Source organism: Danio aesculapii, chromosome 7 (genome assembly GCF_903798145.1).
Source record: "Danio aesculapii chromosome 7, fDanAes4.1, whole genome shotgun sequence".
Lineage (NCBI taxonomy): Eukaryota > Metazoa > Chordata > Actinopteri > Cypriniformes > Danionidae > Danio > Danio aesculapii.
The window spans coordinates 13,239,395-13,262,522 of record NC_079441.1 but is presented as its reverse complement, the minus strand read 5'-3'; the positions used below and the strand labels follow the sequence as shown (position 1 = coordinate 13,262,522).

Genomic DNA, 23,128 nt, shown 5'->3' with positions numbered 1-23,128 from the left:
TAGTGTGTTGTCTGTATCTCATTGTGCTGCATCTGTGGATTGTCTGTGTTTTTAATATTAATTAAACAACAAAAGACAATGAAATCACTCTGCTCTGCTTTTGACTGAATATCTACAATATATAGCGCAATAAAGGTTAACCTTTGTATCAGTTATACAGTGTTTTCATTCTAAAACACCATATTAAAACAAAAATGGACTGCAGTGTTTATTTTTCATTTATTTATCTGTAGACACGCCTGAATTCCTGACTCCTGTTTTCACTATTAATGTTTTCCACAGGCACTGAAAACACCACAATAGAAAATCAGGAGGTTTTACAGACCAGATTTGAGCCGACTGAAAAAATGTCCACATACCTGCTGGCCTTCGTCGTCAGTGAATTTACCAGCATACAATCCCCACCAGGAGTTAACAACATTCTGGTAGACAATCAAGCCGTCCTATTTTCTCTTTTATAAATGCCATTCATTTTACACATTTTGATTGCACTGTTTGTTTGGGGTTTTGTTCAGGTCAGAATTTGGGGACGTAGAGAAGCCATCGAGAACGGACAGGGAGATTACGCCCTAAATGTTACATTCCCGATTTTGAAGTATTTAGAAAGCTATTACAACACCACATACCCCCTGTCCAAATCAGGTGAGAGTTTAAACAAGCAACTTCACCCCAGACTTTGTGTCTCAATCTGTTACATCCATAAACACTAGGCCACATGGGGAAATAAGCAGGCCGAATATGACTTTCCACTCTCTAGACCAAATCGCTCTGCCTGATTTTTCCGCTGGAGCAATGGAGAACTGGGGTCTGGTCACATACAGAGAAGCTTCTCTTTTCTACGAGCCGAAATCATCCTCTCATGAAGATAAAGAATGGGTGACCACTGTAATCTCACATGAACTTGCCCACATGGTACGAGTGTTATGTCTATTTCTACTTTTTTAAATGATCAAATTAATTAATCTCACAGCTTTGTAATTGTTTTTTTCAGTGGTTTGGTAACCTTGTGACCATGAGATGGTGGAATGATCTTTGGCTCAATGAAGGCTTTGCAAGTTATGTTTCATATCTCGTAGCTGATTATGCTCAGCCTACCTGGAATATTGTAAGTTTTTCTTAATGACTCAATTGACAAAGTATATAAATATCATTTCAGATTTCAAAATGGCAGCAAACACAACAATATAGTGAAACTAGTAATCAAAACCCTCAATTAAACTTCTATTGAAGGCCTTTTCCATCATATAAGAAGTTAAATGAAATTATGATATAAATAAAGGTCATAAATATGACATATTGTAACACGGGGAGTGACAGAGACAACTGAGGTTTAGGATCCACGTGCAGGTTTATTCAAAGTCAGGGAAGCAATGGTCAACACAGGTGTAAACAGATGTATAAAGGCAGTCCAGAATCATAGTCAAATACAGGCTAGAGGTCAGAAGGCAGGAAGCAGACAGGGAGAAACAAGACTAGGGTCAAAACACAGGAAAACAAGACTAAGGAAACGCGTTGAATTGTCACTTTACAGATAACAAGACTCGGCAAGGGAAGTGAGTGTGTGTGCTGCTTAAGTAGTGTGTGTAATCAGTCTTTGACAATCCTCAGGTGGTGCAAGTGTAATCAGTGGAGACTTGGAGCAGGTGTGAGTGTGTGTGGGGCATGACTGAATATGTAGTCCATTTACAAGCAGATTTGTAGTCCTTATGTGCAAACCAGCGATCTAGGGAGTTATGATCACTGGTGACCACTGGTAACTCTAGTTTATGACTTAATAAGTCAACAATATGACTTTTGAGATTAAAAAGAAAGTTTATATTATGTCATACCTAATTTAAGATTACTTTAAAAAAACTTTGCAGCTACTTTACAGTTCCAATAACAATAACAACAACAACAACAACAACAACAACAACAACAACAACAACAACAACAAAAAAAGATAAAAATTGCAGGGAAATCTGGGAAAGTCAATTTACGGTTCTTTTTCAGACATTTCTCAAGTGATATTCACTGGAGCAAGGCAATTTTCAAAGTATTTCCAATAACATTTTTTTCTTCTAGAAAAAGTCTTATTTGTTTTATTTTGGACAGAATAAAAGTCCCAAATGCAAACATTGAAAAAAAATGTGAATAAATGACTGAGAATTAATGCTGTAATAAGTGATGTTGCATACAAAAAAACACTTACATATTTCCTGTCCTTGATTTCTTTTCAGTGCATCCTGTAAAGAGAATTAATGCACAATGTATATCATGAATATTAAAAATTACATACATTTTTGATCTTGAAAATTTCTAAATCAAACAACAGTTTAGCAAAACTAATTAAGTTTAGCAAAACAAAAGATATTAAAATGTTTTTCACAGTGTGTTACTCAAAGTTCTATGGGGGCCCAGAAAAGGCTATATTTTATGTCATTGGTACTATGATATAATTGAGTGACATTTTTACTCATATCCTGTAATTACGACTAATAAGAGATTTATTAAGTGCCATGAATAAACAGTTTAGGAAACAATTTGGCAGCTGTGGTTGCCAGAATTGTTTCAAAATGTGGTAGAAACCATGAAAAGAATTTCACAGTTTTATGGTAAACCACTGTATTTAATTAATTTATACTGTTATACACCAATGTTTTGAACGTCATACCTTTGTTACAACAGACAAAACCACAATCATAAGCATGTGGGGATGAGAGTCTCATCCATGTGGGGATGAGATATGACGAACCAATGCTCATCACAAACCACTTTTCACCAATAAACATTTATCAAAATTAGATGTAACAAAAATAATATTAATAATAATAAGTAGTAAGTAATGCCTTAGTATTAAGTAATGCCGTAGTAATGGTTAAAAAAAAGCATAAAAGGTGTCATGTAGTGAATTCTGAGAAATTCAAGCTATGGTTATTTACTGTATATGTGCAAAAGTTTTAGGCCAACATTAAATCTGTGGTTTTGGTGGACTGGAGGACAGAATAAGGTCGCCTAGTTTCTGCTTTTACTCACCCCAAAACTGCTCTGTTTGCACGATTTGATTAATATCATCGTATCCAAATACTTTATAAATAACATTTCAAACCTCCTCTGGTGTTTATTGTTTTTAGAAAATATCTAAAATCTTTTTTTTCAGAGAGGCCTTTGTAAAATGGAAGTTATATATGGCTTTAAAACGGTTTGATTTATGTATTGTATATAGGCTACCTACATTGTTATAGCTAGCTTTTGTTTATTTTATATTGGTTTATTTATTTAATTTTTATTATATCCGATATTTGAAATTTTTTTAATTATATTTCAATATAGCTTAGGCTATAAGATATGACACCTTTGTTTAAAGTCTACGAAAGTGGGAACGTAAAAAACAGTCTTTCTGTTGTTTTCATATTGTGTATTATCTCCAAAATAAATGTAAAAAAAGAAAAAAGCCGCTCGCGGCATCAATAGAGCTGTGAAGGAGCGCTCTTTTGCTCGGTCTCACATTCACATACAGGTGTCTAAACGTGCACAAACACACCTTTTAAAATTGAAAAAACTCTCGACAACCTTTACTGGCTGCTGTGTCTTTAATATAGTGTAAAGATTATTATGCGTTATGGAAACATCAAGGAGGACGCAGCAAAGAATGTCATTTATAAATAAAAATTTTATTATTTTATGCAACAGCCTTACATTTAACAGAGAAACTTAAGGGCGATTATAAGCAAAAAGTCCCCAGCCCATAAGGCTAGATGTTTTTTTTCCCTTATTTATTTATTTATTTGTCTGGCGCATGTACTCTTGTGCGATAGGAAAACTAGTGTCCGCCTCTCTTTTCACTCCGCCCCGAAGCCCCAGTTGGCCCTTTTTGGCCCAAGGTATTCGGCAGAAAAAGGCCGGCCGCTGGCCCCAAGAAAGCACCGCTTTGGCCCGATTAGGCCCCGGAAGTGACAGTGGAAATGCAACTGGCCTTGGCTCGCCCTGGCTCGCTCGTTTTAGGCGCGATAGCGGAAACGCGGCTAATGACACTCTAAATCTAAAGAAGAACTCTGGAAAGTGCTAAAAAAGCCTGATATTACACAGCACATTATTTTAGAAAATGTCAGGACAATTAGAACAAACCAGTTCAAGTCGTGCTGTATAGTGCTTAAGACTTTTGCACAGTACTGTATATGACCAGGTTAGATTTCTACTGTAGCATATTTACAGTTTTTTACCTTTAAACACAGCCATTTTTTCAGTGTATGTTTATAAAGTAAGTTGTCAATGCTAATGAAGCTTAACTATTATTGATTTATTATTGTTTTCTCTGGTGCAGAAAGAGCTGATGGTCCTGCAGCAGGTTTACCAGGCGTTTACAGTCGACGCTCTTGTGTCCTCACACCCTCTGTCTTCCCGAGAGGATGAAGTTAACACCCCGCACCAAATCGAAGAGCTGTTTGATGTCATAACATACAGCAAGGTTGCATCATGTGCCAAAGGCAACTCGAAATATCGCCGTTAAGCAATGTTTTTTAGATAACAATCAGTCTTTGTTTTTACAGGGGTCTGCAGTGCTGAGAATGCTGTCTGAGTTCCTGTCAGAGTCCCTCTTCGCTAAAGGACTTCATGTATGTCTAAAAGGTTTGAGGTTTTATAATTATGCTATGAGTGACTTTTTTTAATATTGTTTGTATGTGATTTCCACAGAACTATTTGCAAGAGTATGCATACAGCAATACAGTGTACACAGATCTCTGGAAAAAACTGCAGGAAGTAAGTCACAAAACTGATGCATTGGATACTTTAACCGTTGCACGTCCTCATTGACATCTCAGATCCATACAGAAATCTAATTTTATGGTCATGTATGAACTTATTATATATTATGTATACACTTTAAAACCAGTCAACTTTATCAAAGGAAATGAGTGTAGTTAACTCAAAATTGACAGTTAATTCTAGTCATTTGAAAAGAATTTTGAACTCAGTGTTGAAGGTAATGAGTTAATTAGATACCTCATTACTTCAACTTAAATAGGGTAAATTCACAGTACTCATATAGATTAGCTTATTAACTCAAATGGTTTGTAGCAATCGGTTTCCTTAAATGGTTTGAGTTCCCTTAACTTATTGGGTTTTACAGTGCAGTTGAAGTCAAAATGATTAGCCCTCTTGTAATTTTATTTTTTTCTTTTCAAATATTTCCCAAATGATGTTTAACAGAGCAAGGAATTTTTCACAGCATTTCCTATTATATTTTTTCTTCTGGAGAAAGTCTTTTTTGTTTTACTTTGACTAGAATAAAAGCAGTTTTAGATTTTTTAAAAATTATTTTAAAGTCAATATTAGTAGCTCCCTTAAGCAATATTTTGTTCTTGATCGTCTACAGAACAAACCATTGTTACACAATAATTTGCCTAAATACTCTAACTTGCCTAAATAACCTAGTTAAGCCTTGAAAATGCACTTTAAACTGAATACTTATATCTTGAAAAATATATACTAAACTATTATGTTTAGGAATGTGTTGAAAAAATATTTATGTTGAAAAATTATTTCAGTGTGTTGTTAAACAGAATTTCAATAGTTAAACTTCAATTGAACAGAAATTCAACAGAAATTGGGGAAAATATATATTAACTATAGCTTTATGTAAGTCAGAATTATTAACTTTATTTCTTATTCTAATGGTTGAAAAACAATACAAGTAAATGTCCATTAAAGGGCACCTATGGTAAAAAATCTACTTTTCAAGCTGTTTGGACAGACATATGTGCATGTATGGTGTATAGACTGTCATATTTGGGTGATATAAGCACACCCAGTGCTTTTTTTTTTCAATTTAACAACATAAAAAAACGGTGGACCAATTGGAGCGGTTTTCAAATCGACCGCTACCTGACGTAGGAGAGCGGTCCCCCCGCCCACCAATATTGATTGACAGGCACATCATCATATCCTCAGTTTGTTGATTCACATCCGCCATTGTCAGCATGAGTCGACGCAATATCACTAAAGGAACACCCTAGCTCTATTTTTAGATGCAAGGCTCACTGGGCTCAACACAAGAGCAATATTCTCCACATTATTGCTCTAATCGGAATTATTGGTTGTATCTTTAGGTAGGTTTGCAAACATGTGTACTTCTCATTGAGTCTACCTTATACTTCTGCCGTTTGCATTTCTCGCGATCCCAGAAGCTCCCTGTGATCTTAACTAGCATGCGTTTTAGAATTCTAAACATAGGTTTCTATCAGGGCACACTCAAGTCGACGGCTAGGCGCTGCGGACCGCTGCAGAAACCTATGTTTAGAATTCAAAAATGCGTGACGTGACGATTTGGGACACTTCATGTTTCTGCCGCGCCACAGAGAGTGTCTGGTGTGCCGTGTTGCGGCTTCGAGCGGCGCATCCGGTGCCTCAGTCAAAGTTAATTCAGTGTGCGTGGTTATTAGTTTCTGTGTACAAGCTCGGCACTTGAAACTAGCACACAGTTGGCTGTAAAACTGTACAAAGACACAAATGATTTTGTACTCTCTGCTTGGTCTGTGTCAGACAACATGTACGACTGAATGGTGATCCTCTCTCTCTCCTTTTCCGTCTGCCTGTCTGTTGCAAACGCAGAGCAGGTGAGCTCATGGCCCCGTCCCCTTGTTACGTTGGCGGGAAGCCGAAACTAATTTACATGTGAAGCAACACACCCCTAAATCAGCGAACTGTGGACACGCCCCCAACATGACACTTTTTAACACATTATAATAAAAAAATCTGAATTGTGTTTTAAACTGATCCTAAACTGGCACACTCAGAAGAACCATAATATTATTATTAAATCATAAAAAAGAGGTAAACTATGTTTCCTTTAATATAAATTTCAACAAATTCAAAGTTGATTTATCAGCATGACTACCAAAATAATAGAACAGAAACATCAATAACAATTTCATAACATTTTAAACCTAATAAACAGTGTAACAAAAAAACGAGTCATATACAGTATCTGTAAACATAAATTTGTTTGTCAAATCACAACACTGTGCAAAAAAATATAATAATGTGTTAAAATTAATGTTGTTTATGATCATTAACTTATCCATGTTTTGGTATTTTATTATAGTACAGATTATTAAAATTATTTAAAAATAATAATAATAATAATATTATTGTAAAATTTTTATTTTTTTTTGTAAAAATTTGATACTTCTAACTATAATTTGCATTTGTTGAATTGACACACAATGGTTAAATGTTAATGTTTTGGAATTTAATTGTAGTAAAGATTTCTTTTCGCCTTAGTCCCTATTAATCAGGGGTCGCAAACACAGCGGAATGAACCGCCAAGTAAAGATTATCAAAATTATGAAAAATTATTTAAAAAATAACATTATTGTAAATAATATTGAAATGTGACACTTTTAATTATGTTGCACAGCAATGTTTAAATGACTGTATTACGGTATTTTACTGTAGTAAAGATTATTACAATTATTTAAAAATTATAAAAAATATATATATATTGTTGTACAAATTATTAAAATATTCATTCATTTTCTTTTCGGCTTAAGGCTGATTTATACTTCTGCGTCAAGTGAAGTGTATGCTACAGTGCGGCCTGCACAGGGTAGCATAGCCCTCGCTGTGGCTGACGGCGATGCTGAGGCGCACCTCTCAAAAAATTTAACTACACATCGCAATGACGCGTAGTGCAAGCTCTGTGATTGGTCGGCTTGGTCCTGATGAGCGTGAGCGGTGCTGAGAGCCGCTAGCCCGATAGAGTGAGTGTTTACAAGTGTTGAGTCCCGTGAAGGAGCTGAACAACTTTTGTTTTGTGTTTACCTTATCATTTAAGTTGTTACATGCACACTGGTTCCTTCCTCTGAATGAGTGAGCTTGACCTACTAGGAGCGTCCAGAAAAAACAAAAACACCCACGAAGAAACTCGACAGAGAGGAATGTAAAAACCTGCTGCCATCTAGCGTTTCGGAAGTGTTATTGCAGATCACTCGACGCAGAAGTATAAATCAGCCATTAGTCCCTTTATTAATCTGGGGTCGCCACAGCGGAATGAACCTCCAACTTATCCAGCATATGTTGCGAATGCCCTTCCAGCCACAACCCATCATTTTGAAACATCCATACACTCCCATTTACACACATACACTACGCCCAATTTAGTGTATTCAATTCACCTACTGTATAGCGCATGCGTTTGGACTGTGGGTGAAACCAGAGCACCCGGAGGAAACCCACGCAAACCCAGGAAGAACTGTAAACTCCACACAGAAATGCCAACTGACTCAGCGACCTTCTTGCTGTGAGGCAACAGTGATACCCACTGCGCCACCGCACCACCCTATTATTAAAATATGATACGTTTAATTATACTTTGCATTTGTTTAGTTGACACACAACGGTTAAATGTTCATGTTTTGGTATTTTTTTGCAGTAAAGATTATTGAAATTATTTTATAATTATTTTTAATTATTGTAAATATTATTTTAAAAGTGTGTGCTAGTCTACAGCCATAACTTTAGATTTAATTTGATTTGTAAAGAGTTTTATTTACTTTTTTGTTCAGGTTGCAGACTCTGATGAAAACATCCATCTCCCAGCCTCAATAAATGAAATAATGAATCGCTGGATTCTTCAGACAGGCTTCCCTGTTGTAACTATTGACACTCATACAGGAAGCATCTCTCAGCAGCACTTCCTGATTGACCCAGAGGCAGTAGTAAACAAATCATCTGAATACAAGTATGTTTACATTGACTAATCTGACAACACCCGAGTCCTGTACTATAAAGAGTTCAGTTTTAAAGTATACTGTGTGTGTCTTCAAAATGATGCAGTTACGAGTGGTTTGTGCCCATCACATGGATGAAGAGCGGTAAAAACATGGGCCAGTACTGGCTCCTTAATAAAAGCACTTCATATGAGCTCATGAAGACAGAGACCGACTGGGTACTGGCTAATCTGAATGTCACGGGATACTACAGAGTTAATTATGATTCCCAGAACTGGGAACGTCTCATTACACAACTGACTTCAGATCATCAAGTGAGTATCTTATTACCTAACTGAAGTTTAGGTATTTCAGAATATTTAATGTACTGTATGAAACATAAATAAAATCCAAATTATACATACTTTCAAACTGCTAAAAATGCCATCAAAAATAATATTTTAAACTGCAATTGAATTTTCAAGATGTCAGAGTACACTCTCAGAAAAAGTGGTACAGTGTTGTACTAAAGAAGGTACAAACTCTCGTCACTGGGACAGTACTTTTTTATGGGACAGAATTGTACCTTAAGACAAAGAAACAAATTTGTTCCATTGCAGTTTGTACCTTTATTTGTACCACGGAAAACCAAAACGTACCTTAATCAAAGGTACAAATCTGATCTATGAAGGTACCACTACAGTGACAAGACACTTTGTACCTTAATAGGGGCAAATGTGTTCCTTCAAGAACTATTTAAAGGCATTTTGCTTTATTCGCAATGCGTCAATTTATTTTCAGTAGATAAAAAACATCAAATACATTTATTAAACAATGTTTCAGTTTACAAAAAAGTTTCTTTTTGTGTAAATATACATTTTCAATTTACGATAAAGAATAAAAAATACTTTAACATAAATAAAAAGGTCTATTTTTTGCTAAACATTTCACAACATTTCACAAAAATGTTACAGAAATACATTCTCCCATGTACAATATAAAACTTTTTTCTTCAATTTTCACACAAAACCTGTGTAATCACTTAAAAGTAGATTCTATTTTAAAATAGAAATAGAATTATGCAAAAGAATATGCACAATTTTTGATTAGTTTTACAATCCTAAAATGTCTGCATGAACACTTCGCATATGGAGGACTTTTGCCAGCTCACATGCATAGTGGAAAGCAAACTGGAGTGTAGTGGAAATGAAACTGTATTTATCAGAAAACGCTTACCAAATGTTTAATGTTAAATATTTAGTTTACAACACATAGTTTTGTTTTACCAGTTGTTTTGTTTTATAGAAGTAATAATTAATGTTTATGAGTTTCTTTAATCATTTGCCTTTAAATGATGATTCATGTTTTAATATGGAAATTGTTCATCTTTGCCTTTGCAGTAATATTTATTTTCATAGATACTGTAATAGTTGTCCAACACTTATGTGCCTTTTTATGACAACAATTGTGTACCTTCATTTCAATTTTGCCATAAAAGGTACAGGAACATTATTTGTACAACCGTGTACCTTGTTTTCTGAGAGTGTAGAGAGCAAGGTCGTACAATGCAAAAAATAAAATAAAAAAATACTACAATCTTTAAACTAAAGATGACGTGTTTTAAATTTTAAAAGAAAGTGTCAGAAAAACAGTTTAGACCTTTCTTAAATATTTATTTTAAAATGTTAGTATCATCAAGTAAAACTATTGTTTTAACTTCAGAAAAGTTTAAAATTAATATTTGAATAAACCTGATTTTCAAACACAACAAATGAAAACATTTGAAGAGTTCAGATGCAAAACCTTCTAAATCCATCAGACCTCTTTTCTTTTAAATGAGCATTTGCTACCAGGCTCCTCTGCTTAGTTTCAAAAGTTTCATTTTATATGTAATGATAAGGTTATTAGCTAATAATAAAATTACTTTTTTTCAAAAATGTAACTTTAAACAGTTCTTTGGTTTTTAACAAGGTAGATTTTCTTTTGCGTCAAAACCAGCTAAATCCACTTGGTTAAAACATGAGGCGCGCAGGGCGCATAAGCAGATTGCAAAACGCTCACGGCCATTAGTAAACCATTCAAAAAAGGCGCCTCTCAACGCATAGAGCCGTTCGGTGTGATCGGCCCCTAAAAATGCAACTTACACTACCGAATTGTGTTTTCCTTTTCTTATAATACACAGAGTTTTGAGGTAAGGGGCGTTTATCATCTGCCATTCAGTGTCAGTCGAACAGGTTTATGCAGTTCATCAAACTCCATATTTTAAAATCTATATTTATTTTAGAATCTGAATAAAACAGTCTCATCATAAAAGCTGGCGTATCAGCGCGCTGCTGCATTGAAAACATATGATTCGAAACGCGCCTTCTGATTGGTTCTCGGGAGATAAAGGCTTTTGCTGTCAAAAACAAGTGACGTTTAGCAGCTTTTGCAAACAAACTGTTATTTCTGAATGCGCTGATGCTGTGATTTAAATGATTTGAAGCAAAAATATTTGTTGAAGATGTACTACGTGCCTAAAGCATTCACTCAATGTCATTAGCTCATATATATGTATACAATAGCTGACAAAAGTCTTGTCGTTGATCCCAGTCGTTGGAGCAACAAATAATAACTTGATCATTTGAAAAAGTGGCAGAAGATAGATTTTCTTGATTAATCATATGTTGAACTGCATCCTAATCATCACAAATACTTCAGTAGCTCTATTGGAACCTGCATGGACCCAAGATTCTTACAGAAAATCAGTCAAGTTTGGGGAAGTAAAAGTCATGGTTTGGGATTACATTCCGTATGGGGGCGTACGAGAGATCTGCAGAGTAGATGGCAACATCAACAGCCTGAGGTAAAGACATTTGTGCTGCTCATTGCATTACAAACCACAGGAGAGGGCAAATTCTTCAGCAGGATAGCGCTCCTTCTCATACTTCAGCCTCCACATCAAAGTTCCTGAAAGCAAAGAAGGTCAAGGTGCTCCAGGATTGGCCAGCCCAGTCACCAGACATGAACATTATTGAGCAGGTCTGGGTTGATATGAAGGAGGAGACATTGAAGATGAATCCAAGGAATCTTGATAAACTCTGGGAGTCCTGCAAGAACACTTTCTTTGCCATTCCAGATGGCAACTGCACCATGACTTAAAATTAAAAAGTCATACCTTACTGTCCTAATTAAATATTTAAAAATCAAGGCATGATCATATTTTATTTGGGTAAAATAAGTGTAATTTAGAGGCCTTTGCCTTTCATATAAGCCACTTCTGATATCAAATGATCAACTAGAAGTCAAGTTATTATTGTTGTTCCAAAAAATTGGATAGGCAACAAGACTTTTGTCAGGTATTTTATATGTATGCATAAAAATGTTTGTTTTGTTTTAGGTTATTTCAGTTCTCAACAGGGTTCAGATCATCGATGATGCATTTACTTTGGCGAGGTAAGCTTTACCACAGTAACGATTCAACGATGGAAACATTTTAATAAAACAAGCTTTTAAAAGTAAAATAATTGACTGTCTGATTCTGACCATTCAAAGGGCAAAGATTCTCAACATAACCATGGCCCTGAGAACAACCCAGTATCTCTCAAAGGAGATGGAGTACATACCATGGGAATCTGCCATAAGAAATCTGGGATACTTTTTTCTCATGTTTGACCGAACAGAAGTCCGCGGACCTTTGGAGGTATAGAAGTTGACTTAACATAGGATATCTGTTGACACAATGAGCTAAATGAAATATGTATATTTCATTACCCAGAGAGTATGATGAATTGTGTTCAACAAATAATGCCTTTATATTTGAACGTTTATCAAGGCTTACCTGCGGAGAAAGGTGGAACCACTTTTTCAACACTTCAAAGTCATCACATCAAACTGGACTCGGAAACCTACGAGACACACGGACCAGTAAATACACGTTTATCTCTCTCACGGTTTATTTTAAATATTAACACCACACACATTTCTACTATATATTTAAACTTTTATGAAGGTCATGACAAACCAAGTTGTTCTAGAACTATGTGAAGTTTATTCATAAACTAATTTCGAGAGGATCACATGCTTATGATTGACCATGGGTGATACCGCATTAGATAACACATGATTCACCAATCAGACGATGCCTAACTCACTATAAATAACCAGAGTTTCTTACCTCAGTTATCTTCATCTTGAAGAATCCCCCCTCCCACACCTACTCTGCCCTCCTTTTTCTAGATAGGGCAGTACGGCGGCTCAGTGATTAGCACTGTTGCCGCACAGCAAGAATGTCACTGTTAAAAGTCCTTATTAGACCAGTCAACATTTCTTTGCAGAGTTTGCATTTACTCATGCTTCACTTGTTCCAAAACATTTGAGTTTCTGAAAGCAGCCATTCACTTCCATAATATTCCTGTATTTCTGTTCTTACCATGAATATCAATGTTTTATTTGCAACATTCTTCAGAATAGGGTTGGGCGATGTCGACCAATTTGTCTAATGTGAAACATCGTGATGGACGATGGTATCGTCATTGTATGCAGCGATTAATTAATTATGAACAATTAATTAATTCATAACGGATTAATTATTTGTAGATTAATGTTTCAACTACTTGACCCGCATGGTCTTTGTTTTACCCATAACCAAATCATAAATGAAGATACAGTGCATCCGGAAAGTTTTTATAGCACTTCCTTTTTTTCACATTTTTATGTTACAGCCTTATTCCAAAATGGATTAAATTTATTTCCTCAAAATTCTACACACAATACCCCATAATGAGAATGTGAAAAAAGATTTTTTTTTAAATTGTGGCAAATTTATTAAAAATAAAAAGCGTATTTACAGCCTTTGCTCAATACTTTGTTGATGCACCTTTGGCAGCAATTACAGCCTCAAGACTTTTTGAATATCATACCACAAGCCTGGCACACCAGTCTTTGGGAATTTTTGTCCATTCCTCTTTGCAGTACCTCTCAAGCTCTATCAGGTTGGATGGGAAGCGTCAGTGTACAGCCATTTTCAGATCTCTCCAAAGATGTTCAATAAGATTTAGGTCTGGGCTCTGGCTGGACCACTTAAAGACATGTACTGAGTTGTTGTGAAGCCACTCCATTGATATTTTGGCAGTGTGCTTTGGGTCATTGTTCTGCTGGATGATGAACTGTCACCCCAGTCTGAGGTCAAGGTCAGGTTTTCATTCAGGATGTCTCTGTACATTGCTGCATTCATTTTTCCCTCTATCCTGACGAGTCTTCCAGTTCTTGCTGCTGATAAACATCCCCACAGCATGATGCTGCCACCACCATGCTTCACTGTAGAGATGATATTAGCCTGGTGATGAGCGGTGCTTGGTTTTATCCAAACATAATGCCTGGCATTCACTCCAAAGAGTTCAATTTTAGTCTCATCAGACCAGAGAGTTTTATTTCTTATGGTCTGAGACTCCTTCAAATGCCTTTTGGCAAATTCCAGGCGGGCAGTGGCTTGCGTCTGGCCACTCTACCATGCCTTTTCAAATCATGTCCAATCGACTGAATTTACCACAGGTGAACTCCAATTAAGCTGCTGAAACATCTCGAGAATGATCAGTGGAAACAGAATGTACCTGAGCTCAATTTAGAGCTTCACAACAAAGGCTGTGAATACTGGCGGGGCGGAGGATTGCAAATCCGGCTCAGCATCGTGATGTCTATTGGCCATCAGCGATGGCATCCTCTATCAACCCAACCCTACTTCAGAATATGTTGTTTTGTGTTCAACAGAAAAAAAAACTCATAATCAGAACCACATTAGTGTGAGTAAATAGTGAGCAAATTTTCATTTTTGGGTGAACTATCCCTTTAAATCATTAGGTTCTGAGTGGTATATATGGTCATAAAAACAAAATTACTATTGTTACTGGTACACTGGTACTGGACGTCAATGAAAAAATGTATGATGTTAATGCTTTTATACGCTCTACAAAAATGTAAACAGAGAATTGACATTTTTCCACAAAAGAGTAATATTATGGATTAAGATCACTGCAATGTTGTCTAATTTGTTTGTCCTCGGTTCATAGATACAACCAGTTGAATGCAATCACAATGGCCTGCAAAACTGGAGTCAAAGCATGTTCAGAGCTCACCAGCATGTGGTACCGACAATGGATGAAGAACCCGAACGTCAACCCGTATGACAACCTCCTCATTCATCCTAAATTCTGAATTCAGTTCAGTTCACCTCATTATGATTATAAATGTTTAGTTCACTTCAATAATGAAACTTTGAATTCAAAAAATGGTTTCTAGTTTTTCAATGGGCATCATTATGTTCCTAGGACTAGCTGAACTGACTTCAGTTTAAGTCTGTGTCAACTGAAAGTTGCTGAGACCTTTATTTCAGTATGTTGATGTGCTTCCAAATGAAACAGAATATTAAGTAGGGGGCAGGGCTTTCTTTTTGCGCATCATTCCTTTCTAGTAAATGGATGGTAAGCGGGGTGTGGTTATTATATAGTTGCTGAAAAGAAGGACCACCACCCAATATGCAGAAGCAAACTATTAAATTTTGATTGAAGATTATTTTTATTCAGTGAATTAACTTGCACAAATTAATTGTTCACCTAAAGATTTTTAAGTTATATTTTAAATGTAAAGTTCGCAACAAAATATGAAAAAGCCAATTCTAATGGATGTTTGTTTTGTATTTACATAGTTTTGACCAGTAGGTGTCTCTAGCATGTGGTTTTGAATTGCTCCGAATCATTTTGTGAAGCAGTTGGTTCAATTGTTTTGAAAAAGCTTAATTTCGCCCATCATCTCTCAATTCAATCTAGACTCATTGATTCAGTTGAGTCAAAGACTATAAAATACAACAGACTTGGGTTTAGTTCAACGACAGTCTGATTTCATTTCAAGCCAGTTAAGTTCCCTTATTTTCAGTTCTTATCATTATACTCATGAGCGTTTAGTTGAATTTAATTCCACTCCAAATTCATTTATTTTGATTCCGCCAATTTGCTAATTTAGTTCAGTGATTCAGTTCAGTTTAACAAACAGTGCAAATTTATTTTCACTTATGTCTACCTGTTTCTTCTTGTTCATAGCAGTTCTGTTCATAGGAATTCAGTACAGGCCAGTATAACTCATCTCTTAGTCATTCCACAATACTGATTTAATCTTGTTGAGCTCAGTGATTCGGTTCAGTTCAGTAACAGTCTGAATTTGTTTTAATCCAGTTCGGTTCACTTTTTTATAGTTCTTTTCATCACGATCATGCAAGTTCAGTTGAATCCAGTTCCACATTGAATTTCTTTCATGGCTTTCTTTATGAATCCACTTATTTGCTAATTCAGTTCATTCAGTGATCTAGGTCAGGTCAATAACAATTGAAACTCAGTTCACTTATTTCTACCTCTTTCCATTCTGATTATGGTATTTTAATTCATAACTGATCATTCATTTTAATTTGATTTTACTGTGAATTCAGTTCAATATATTTTTTGTCTTTGTTTTTCTCTTCTGTTAAAGTCATAATTCAAAGCAGTTCAGTTATCTTCAGTTCTGTCTATTCAAATATTGAAAAGTTGTTTTCAGTTCAGTTTACACTTTACTTGAGCTTGTTTTGACTCATTTTTGTTCAGATCAGTTACTGTAAGTTTAATTTTTCCACTCCAGGATTCCTCCAAATCTGAAGACTGTTGTGTACTGTAATGCCATTGCTGCTGGTGGTGTCAAAGAGTGGGATTTTGGATGGGCGATGTACAAGAACAGCACTGTAGCTACAGAGGCTGCGAAACTGATATATGCTCTGTCCTGCACTAAAGAGCCCTGGCTGTTGAACAGGTGAGATCACATCTTCACACAAACACTCATGCATGGTAGCTCAGAGTTTAGCACTAGAGAAGGTCACTGGTTCGAGTCCTGGCTGGGTCAGTTGGTGTTTTTGTGTGGAGTTTGCATGTTCTCCCCATGTTGGCGTGGGTTTCCTCCGGGTACTCCCAGTCCAAAGACATGCGGTACAAGTGAATTGGAACTAAATTAGAAATAGAATGTATGTGTGTGTTTCCCAGTACTGGGTTGCGGCTGGAAGGGCATCCGCTGCAAAAAACATATGCTGGAATAGTTGTGGTTCATTCCACTGTGGTGACCCCTGATAAATAAGGGACTAAGCCGAAGGAAAATGAATGAATGAATGAATGAATGAATGAAGTTTTGGCTGCAGTTTGGATCTACCAATTATAGGCCATATGCATGGGGACTTTTATTTTGAATAAGCCAGCTCAGCCTCTTCAGGTGAACTGTCGTGCCATTATAAATTCACCGTGATTAAGATTGTAGGGTTTGTTTAAAATCAATGATATTCACTGCCTGATTGAGATATAAAAAGTAATTCTCAGACAGGACAACGAGCACTGCATTAAATTCCATTGTTCCACACCATGTCTTTAAAATGTGAACATTTATTTGGCCACAGTATTTTGAATGGAAAATGCTGCTCCTCACGGCGCTTGCATTTAAACTGCCTTTCATCTCGTTTTACGCTTGAACATGTCATCAATCATATAGTATGTCATTGATCACTTACTGCATATGAGATCAACAATTGCGACTGTTGTAGTTATTTCAGTTGTGTAATTTCTTTTTATTTATCTACAGGAAATCACTGAAGGCATATATCATTTTATCATAACAATATAATGTTGCAATAAGATCGTAACTGTACTGTGCATTTACACAGTGGCCATATTCATGTAAACACACAAAAACAACATTAACATTATAGCAGACACTGTAAAAGGCTCATTCCCAGCCACTAGACTTTTCTGATAGGGTATTCAAGTGTCATCGAGTGACAGAATGTTGTGGGACTGCTATACAGGAGTTATTATTAGGGACTACAGATAGCAAAATATTGTGGTTTTTATCTTAACATTTTTTTATTTTTTAATAATTTAAATTTAAAAAATTAAAAACACCTAAAATTACAACTCTGGAGTAATTGTAGATAACGTGGTGACATTAATGGAATTATGTGCTATAATATTTAAAACGGGATCGTGAAAGGAACATTCAAATATGTTAAACAGCTGTTTTCAACATGGATAATAAGATATATTTAATAAGCACAAATAAGCCTAATGCACCGCAAAAAAAAAAATTCTTACTTAAAGCTTTTGTCTTGCTTTTTGTCCAAATATCTAAAAAAATTCTTAAATCATAAAGCATTTTCTAGGCAAGCCATAAATATGGTCTTGTTTTCAGAAATACAATGCTAAAACAAAGTGAGCTTTTCCTTAAAACAAGCTAAATAATCTGCCAATGGGGTAAGCATTGTAATCTTGTTTTGAGCTCAAGGGATCCTCGGGCCCAGCGTTCCCTCCCTTTCGCAGGGTGAGGGGAGACTGAGCTCTAGTCGATCTCAAAACTCCCCCGCTGCTGAGGCAAAGGTGAACTTCCTGAGAGTAAGACATGAAGAAAAAAGACTTAGACTTATTTTGTCTATAATATATTGTAGAGCATATTTCTATGGTGGGGGGAACCCAGTGAAAACCTGCAGGGACACAGGGAGAACATGCAAACTACACACAGAAATAGCAGATGGCCCAGCGAGGACCCGGAGCCAATGGCATTCTTGCTGTGAGGCAACAGTGCTAGTCACTGGGCCACCGAGCTGCCCATTCTAGATAAAGGTGGAAGAAGGAGAGGAGGGGGGTTTCTTCCAGACGAAGATAGTTGTAGAAAGGAAATGAGGATATACTGTATATAGTGACTTGGGATCCTTTGATTGGCCAGCTCGGTCAATCATGAGCATGTGCTCCTCTTGAAATTAGTTTAATTCTTCACTTAACTTCACTTTAATTTTACATTTTTTAACTTACATAATTTTGACATATTATTTCTGAAAACAAGCCAATTTTTTTTTGCTTGTCTAGAAAATCCTTCTTCATTTACGAATCTTTTGACATTTAGACTTGAAACAAGAAAAAAAACGTGCAAAATGATTTCTGAAAGATGATGTGACACTGAAAATGCAGCATTCACATCACAGGAATATTTTTTTTTACATTTATTGAATCAGAAAATATATTTTAAATTGTTAAGGTTATTGCACACTGATTCAGAAATTTTCGTCCACAATTTTGACATGTTAAAAATTTTTTAATTCGAACTCAAATTGTGTCAGTTGTATTGACACAGTGCCTCCGAAACTTTCGTCCGTAAGCATAATAATATTAGAATAGTGTTCAATTTCTTCAGTTTTTCGCATCCGAAAAAGCGATTTGAGAGGAGTTTTGACAATTTAGAGCCACCGTACAAGCAAAAAGATAAACCCAGAATGTCATCATTTGAGCTACAGATTACTTTATGAAAAACGCAGTGCATAATAAAAGACAGAACTTTATGGACAGTTGAGAACCCTTATATGCTGGATTCTGTGACTGGTACACCTCTTCGCTGCTGCCTGATGTGTGTGTGTGTGTGTGTGTGTGTGTGTGTCCATACCACAGACTGTAAAAGGTATGGACGTAGTATCCGTGACGTCACCCCGAGGTTTCTGAAAAACGCAAAAGTAGCTACAAGTAGGCGTGGCCAACAGTCGCTATTTTGTTCTTTGGGAGAAACGCTTAATACTCCATTACCTGTGACTCGTTTGGGTTCTGACCACATGTGATTGGTTGTAAACTATATCAATAAAGTTTTTAGTCTTGTTACAACAAAACACTGTTGTAATACATTGAGCAACTAAACATTGTTCTTATGATGCTTCACTTTAAATATAGTCTGTGTAAATGCAAGGCTATTGATGAAATCCAGGCATAACACTGTATGACAATGCTTCAGATGACTGTTCTAGAGCCTACAGCTAATCAATCTGTCAGATTCTGGAGGGCATTAACGCTCTAAAGAAAATAATAAATGATAAATGATCTTTAATAAAACAAATACATTTATAGAGATGGTATAAGTGCTGTATATTATTTCCCTCACCAGGGAAACGGAGGCCACGTGATTGGTTTGTGAGGCTGGGAGTACATTTAAGTGCCCAAAGCATACCGTATCATCTGATAATTGTAAGAAATTATTCCAAAAAGCAACTGACTGTGTAAAGCCACATAAAACAAAACAAAAATACGATGTGTATGCCGAGCTCAGCAGCTAATCAGCCGGAATCAACTGAGGTGAAGTGACGGCGACCAGCGAGACCTAGCTGTCACTCAAGTGGCCACGCCCTTAATTATGCAGACTTAATATAAACAAAACGGATGAGTTATAAAAAAATTCTAAGGTAATATTAACTATATGAACCAAAATCGTTTCTTATACCAGGCTGTTAACCAGGCTGTCTTTTTTTCTGCTATAAAGTCCCCCATTTTATCAGTGGGGCCAATAAAAATCTGGAGCCAGGACTAGCGGAATTTCGATGAATTGCAGTTTCAGTTACTTCCATATTTGCTTCACGATGGAGAGCGGGAGGTTGCCGCTTGGTCCACAGATTTAACGTAATGGCCAGACATTATAATAGAAAGCTTTAACCATTTTCGGTTTGTTGTTTGCTACGTCAATGCGGCCGCAATCTATTATAATGTCTACAGGTACTGCCAGTATCCGTTCAGGATTTGTTTACGTAAGTGAATGTGTGAAGTATCACAAGCAATGCGTCAAAATTCCACTGATTTCCTAAAATAAACTTTGCATTTGGGGATAATTCAGCGCAGCTCTTTGATAAGGAGAACTCTCCATCCTCTGTATGTACAGTAGGCTAGTAATAAATGAACACAATATGTAGACTATTCCTCTTTCTTTTTCTACTTTGAAAAAGAGAGAGAGGAATAAATTATCTCTGCTTAACCTGACTCCTAAATGTTTCGTGTTTTTTCGTAAAGGATTAATTAATACGCATCAGATTCAGTGTGTAAGGTTTGTTTGCATGACAATTTTTTTGCATATGAATATGAAAAAAATTTTGTACTTCAGTGTGCAAAGACCTTTATACTTTTTACTTTTTTTGTTGCGATCATATATTTTATTTTAGCAGACAAAAGTTAGATACTTGTAAATAGAAATTTCAACTAATTTAACAGTCTTTTATCTCTTCTCCACAGATACCTGCAATACACAATTGATCCAAACCTGATCAGGAAGCAGGACATCAGCTATGCCATTGTGTATATTGCCGGCAATGTAATTGGCCAGCCCCTGGCTTGGGACTTTATCAGATCCAAATGGCAACTTATGAAAAAAGAGTAATGTTTATTATATTATTGTTGTTGTTGTTGTTAAAACCACTACTTTTACCAATGTTAACATTATGAATCATCCCCAAAAAAATAAAAGTAGTGCTTTTCTTTCTTTCAACAAAAAGTTGTTCTCATAATAACTTTTTCACATTATGTGATCTCTGTAGATTTGCAGTCCTGATCAAGGGCACCGCAAAAACGTTTTCCACAGAATTTGAACTGCAACAGGTTTGTGCTACAATGCATTTTTACAATGGCTAAAATCAATGTATTTTTTTTACAATGATTTTTTAATGTTTTGAAAACAAGTATTTTATGCTGGATTTATACCCTTTACACTCGAAAAATGATTTTTGCTTATTGCTAAAACTACTTATTTAGGGCGTACACACATTATATACACTTGCCTTACACCAGGCCGAAGCACCCTTGTCCCTCCTCCCGTCTCCCCTGACGGCCCGCACTCACATTATATTTGGGCCCGAGCACGCTTACGTCATCGATGATGCGCAGTTCAGTAAGCACTTTCGCTCAGCACAGTTGGAGATTTCTTTAGTTATATCGTTTTAATTGTTAGGGATGCAGTGAAACACAGTCAAATATTTCGCAGAACAGATCAGCCACTTTTGACACTCATAAACAATCATAAAGTCCTCGTGTTGCAGAAATTAGGAGGTTTGCTAAAGGTGCAGCTGTCGTGCAGTGAGGGGTTTGCGTCTTTTATAATCTACGACAGTTTGCGTTCATTGAACAGTAAGAATGATTAATAAATCCATATATCCATATCAAACAGTCCTGTAAAAGTCACGTCTCGTCTTTACCGTACTTTCACACCAAAAGCGGCGAGAGCTTCAAAGTAGCCGGAAGTCATTAATTTTCAATGAGAGCCAGCAGCGATGAGAGTTGAAATCAAGTTAACTTTATGGTAAATGAGCTATGACGCGGTTCGGCGGCAAGCAAGCAGAATGAAGAAGTCCACCGCTTGAGAGGAGTTCAGTGAACACAGACCTGTGAACTTTGGTTCCGACCACAGTTTTTCCCAAGGGTTTGATTATTGTGGTCGCCGGATTTTCAATTATTTACTATGTTTTCTCACAGGAACATGCATTAAATAAGTTACTGGTGAGTTACTGGTGTGCATTAACGTTATATATACAGTATTTATCTTTTAAAAAGTGGGAATCTCATGCGGCAGTACAAAACAGTATTGCTGCTTCAGGATATTTCAGACATATGGACATATTGGATAATTAAGCGGAGCAAAGCCATGCCACATGCAACTTGATCTTCCATTGTTAAATGAATATGATAAGAAGTGCGCAACATTTTCATGCTAGAAAGCATGTTTTATGCAGGAATGTAACTGATATGCTGCAACGGCCCCTTTAAATATGAGATCAATGTAGCGACCTTTGACACTCTTGCTGCCTTTGGCGTAAATGTCAGTTTTAGGCTCAGGCGAGCTTTGCACTCACATGACAAGCGTACCGTCCAAGTGAACCACGCTTTGGCACACCTCTTCCAACCGGGCCAGGACCAGTCAACTGAACCGTGCCTGAGCCCAATTCAGAGCACTCACACTACTCAAACGATCAAGGAAACGGGCCTGGGCACGGTTCAGATAGCATAGTGTGAGTACGCCCTTAAAATGAGCTGAATCAACACAATACTTGAGTTTATTTTGGGGACAACTTAATTGTTTTATGTTCAATCCACTTAAATTTGTAAAAACACTTAAGTTACTTAACCGGTTTGTGATGGGACAGCATGAAGGAATTGTGTTGAACGCAACATTTTTACAGCGTGTAACTGAAAATACCGTACAATCACAATATAATCTGATTACAATTAAAAACAATAATCTGTATTTTAATACATTTGTAAATGTTACAATACAGTGATTGCATATACTGAAGTTTAAAAATAAACATAATAATAAATGTTTGTATTAAATAAATTAATTAAAAACAACATATTTTAAGCATTAGAAAGTTAAAGCAAAACTACTAATTTCCACGCATTTAAAAGCATCTGACCAGACTTTAAAATCAAAAGCATTTGCAGTATTTTGCATATGCTTAAAAAAATTTAAGGTCCAGTACATGATCTGCCAAAATGCTAATGGGTTAGCATAATATCTTTGAAAAACAATTCCTCCCCTGCCGTCCAAAGCCACGAGAGCGTGCATCTTAAAAATAACAGCTAGACAACCCACTTGTTCATGTCATT

The 23,128-nt window shown here is 36.2% G+C and overlaps 1 protein-coding gene across 1 annotated transcript in view; it reads left to right on the top strand.

The window, feature by feature from the left end:
* anpepla (alanyl (membrane) aminopeptidase-like a) overlaps positions 1-23,128 on the top strand; it is a 28,840-nt gene that overhangs the window by 4,647 nt on the left and 1,065 nt on the right. The window contains exons 3-18 of the mRNA XM_056461063.1: positions 283-425; positions 516-642; positions 758-912; positions 992-1,105; positions 4,304-4,447; positions 4,530-4,595; positions 4,675-4,740; positions 8,547-8,722; positions 8,818-9,025; positions 12,070-12,125; positions 12,225-12,372; positions 12,505-12,596; positions 14,738-14,848; positions 16,335-16,502; positions 20,765-20,905; positions 21,067-21,127. Coding sequence (XP_056317038.1) covers positions 283-425; positions 516-642; positions 758-912; positions 992-1,105; positions 4,304-4,447; positions 4,530-4,595; positions 4,675-4,740; positions 8,547-8,722; positions 8,818-9,025; positions 12,070-12,125; positions 12,225-12,372; positions 12,505-12,596; positions 14,738-14,848; positions 16,335-16,502; positions 20,765-20,905; positions 21,067-21,127 — 1,976 coding nt within the window. The remainder of the gene's footprint in view (positions 1-282; positions 426-515; positions 643-757; positions 913-991; positions 1,106-4,303; positions 4,448-4,529; positions 4,596-4,674; positions 4,741-8,546; positions 8,723-8,817; positions 9,026-12,069; positions 12,126-12,224; positions 12,373-12,504; positions 12,597-14,737; positions 14,849-16,334; positions 16,503-20,764; positions 20,906-21,066; positions 21,128-23,128) is intronic.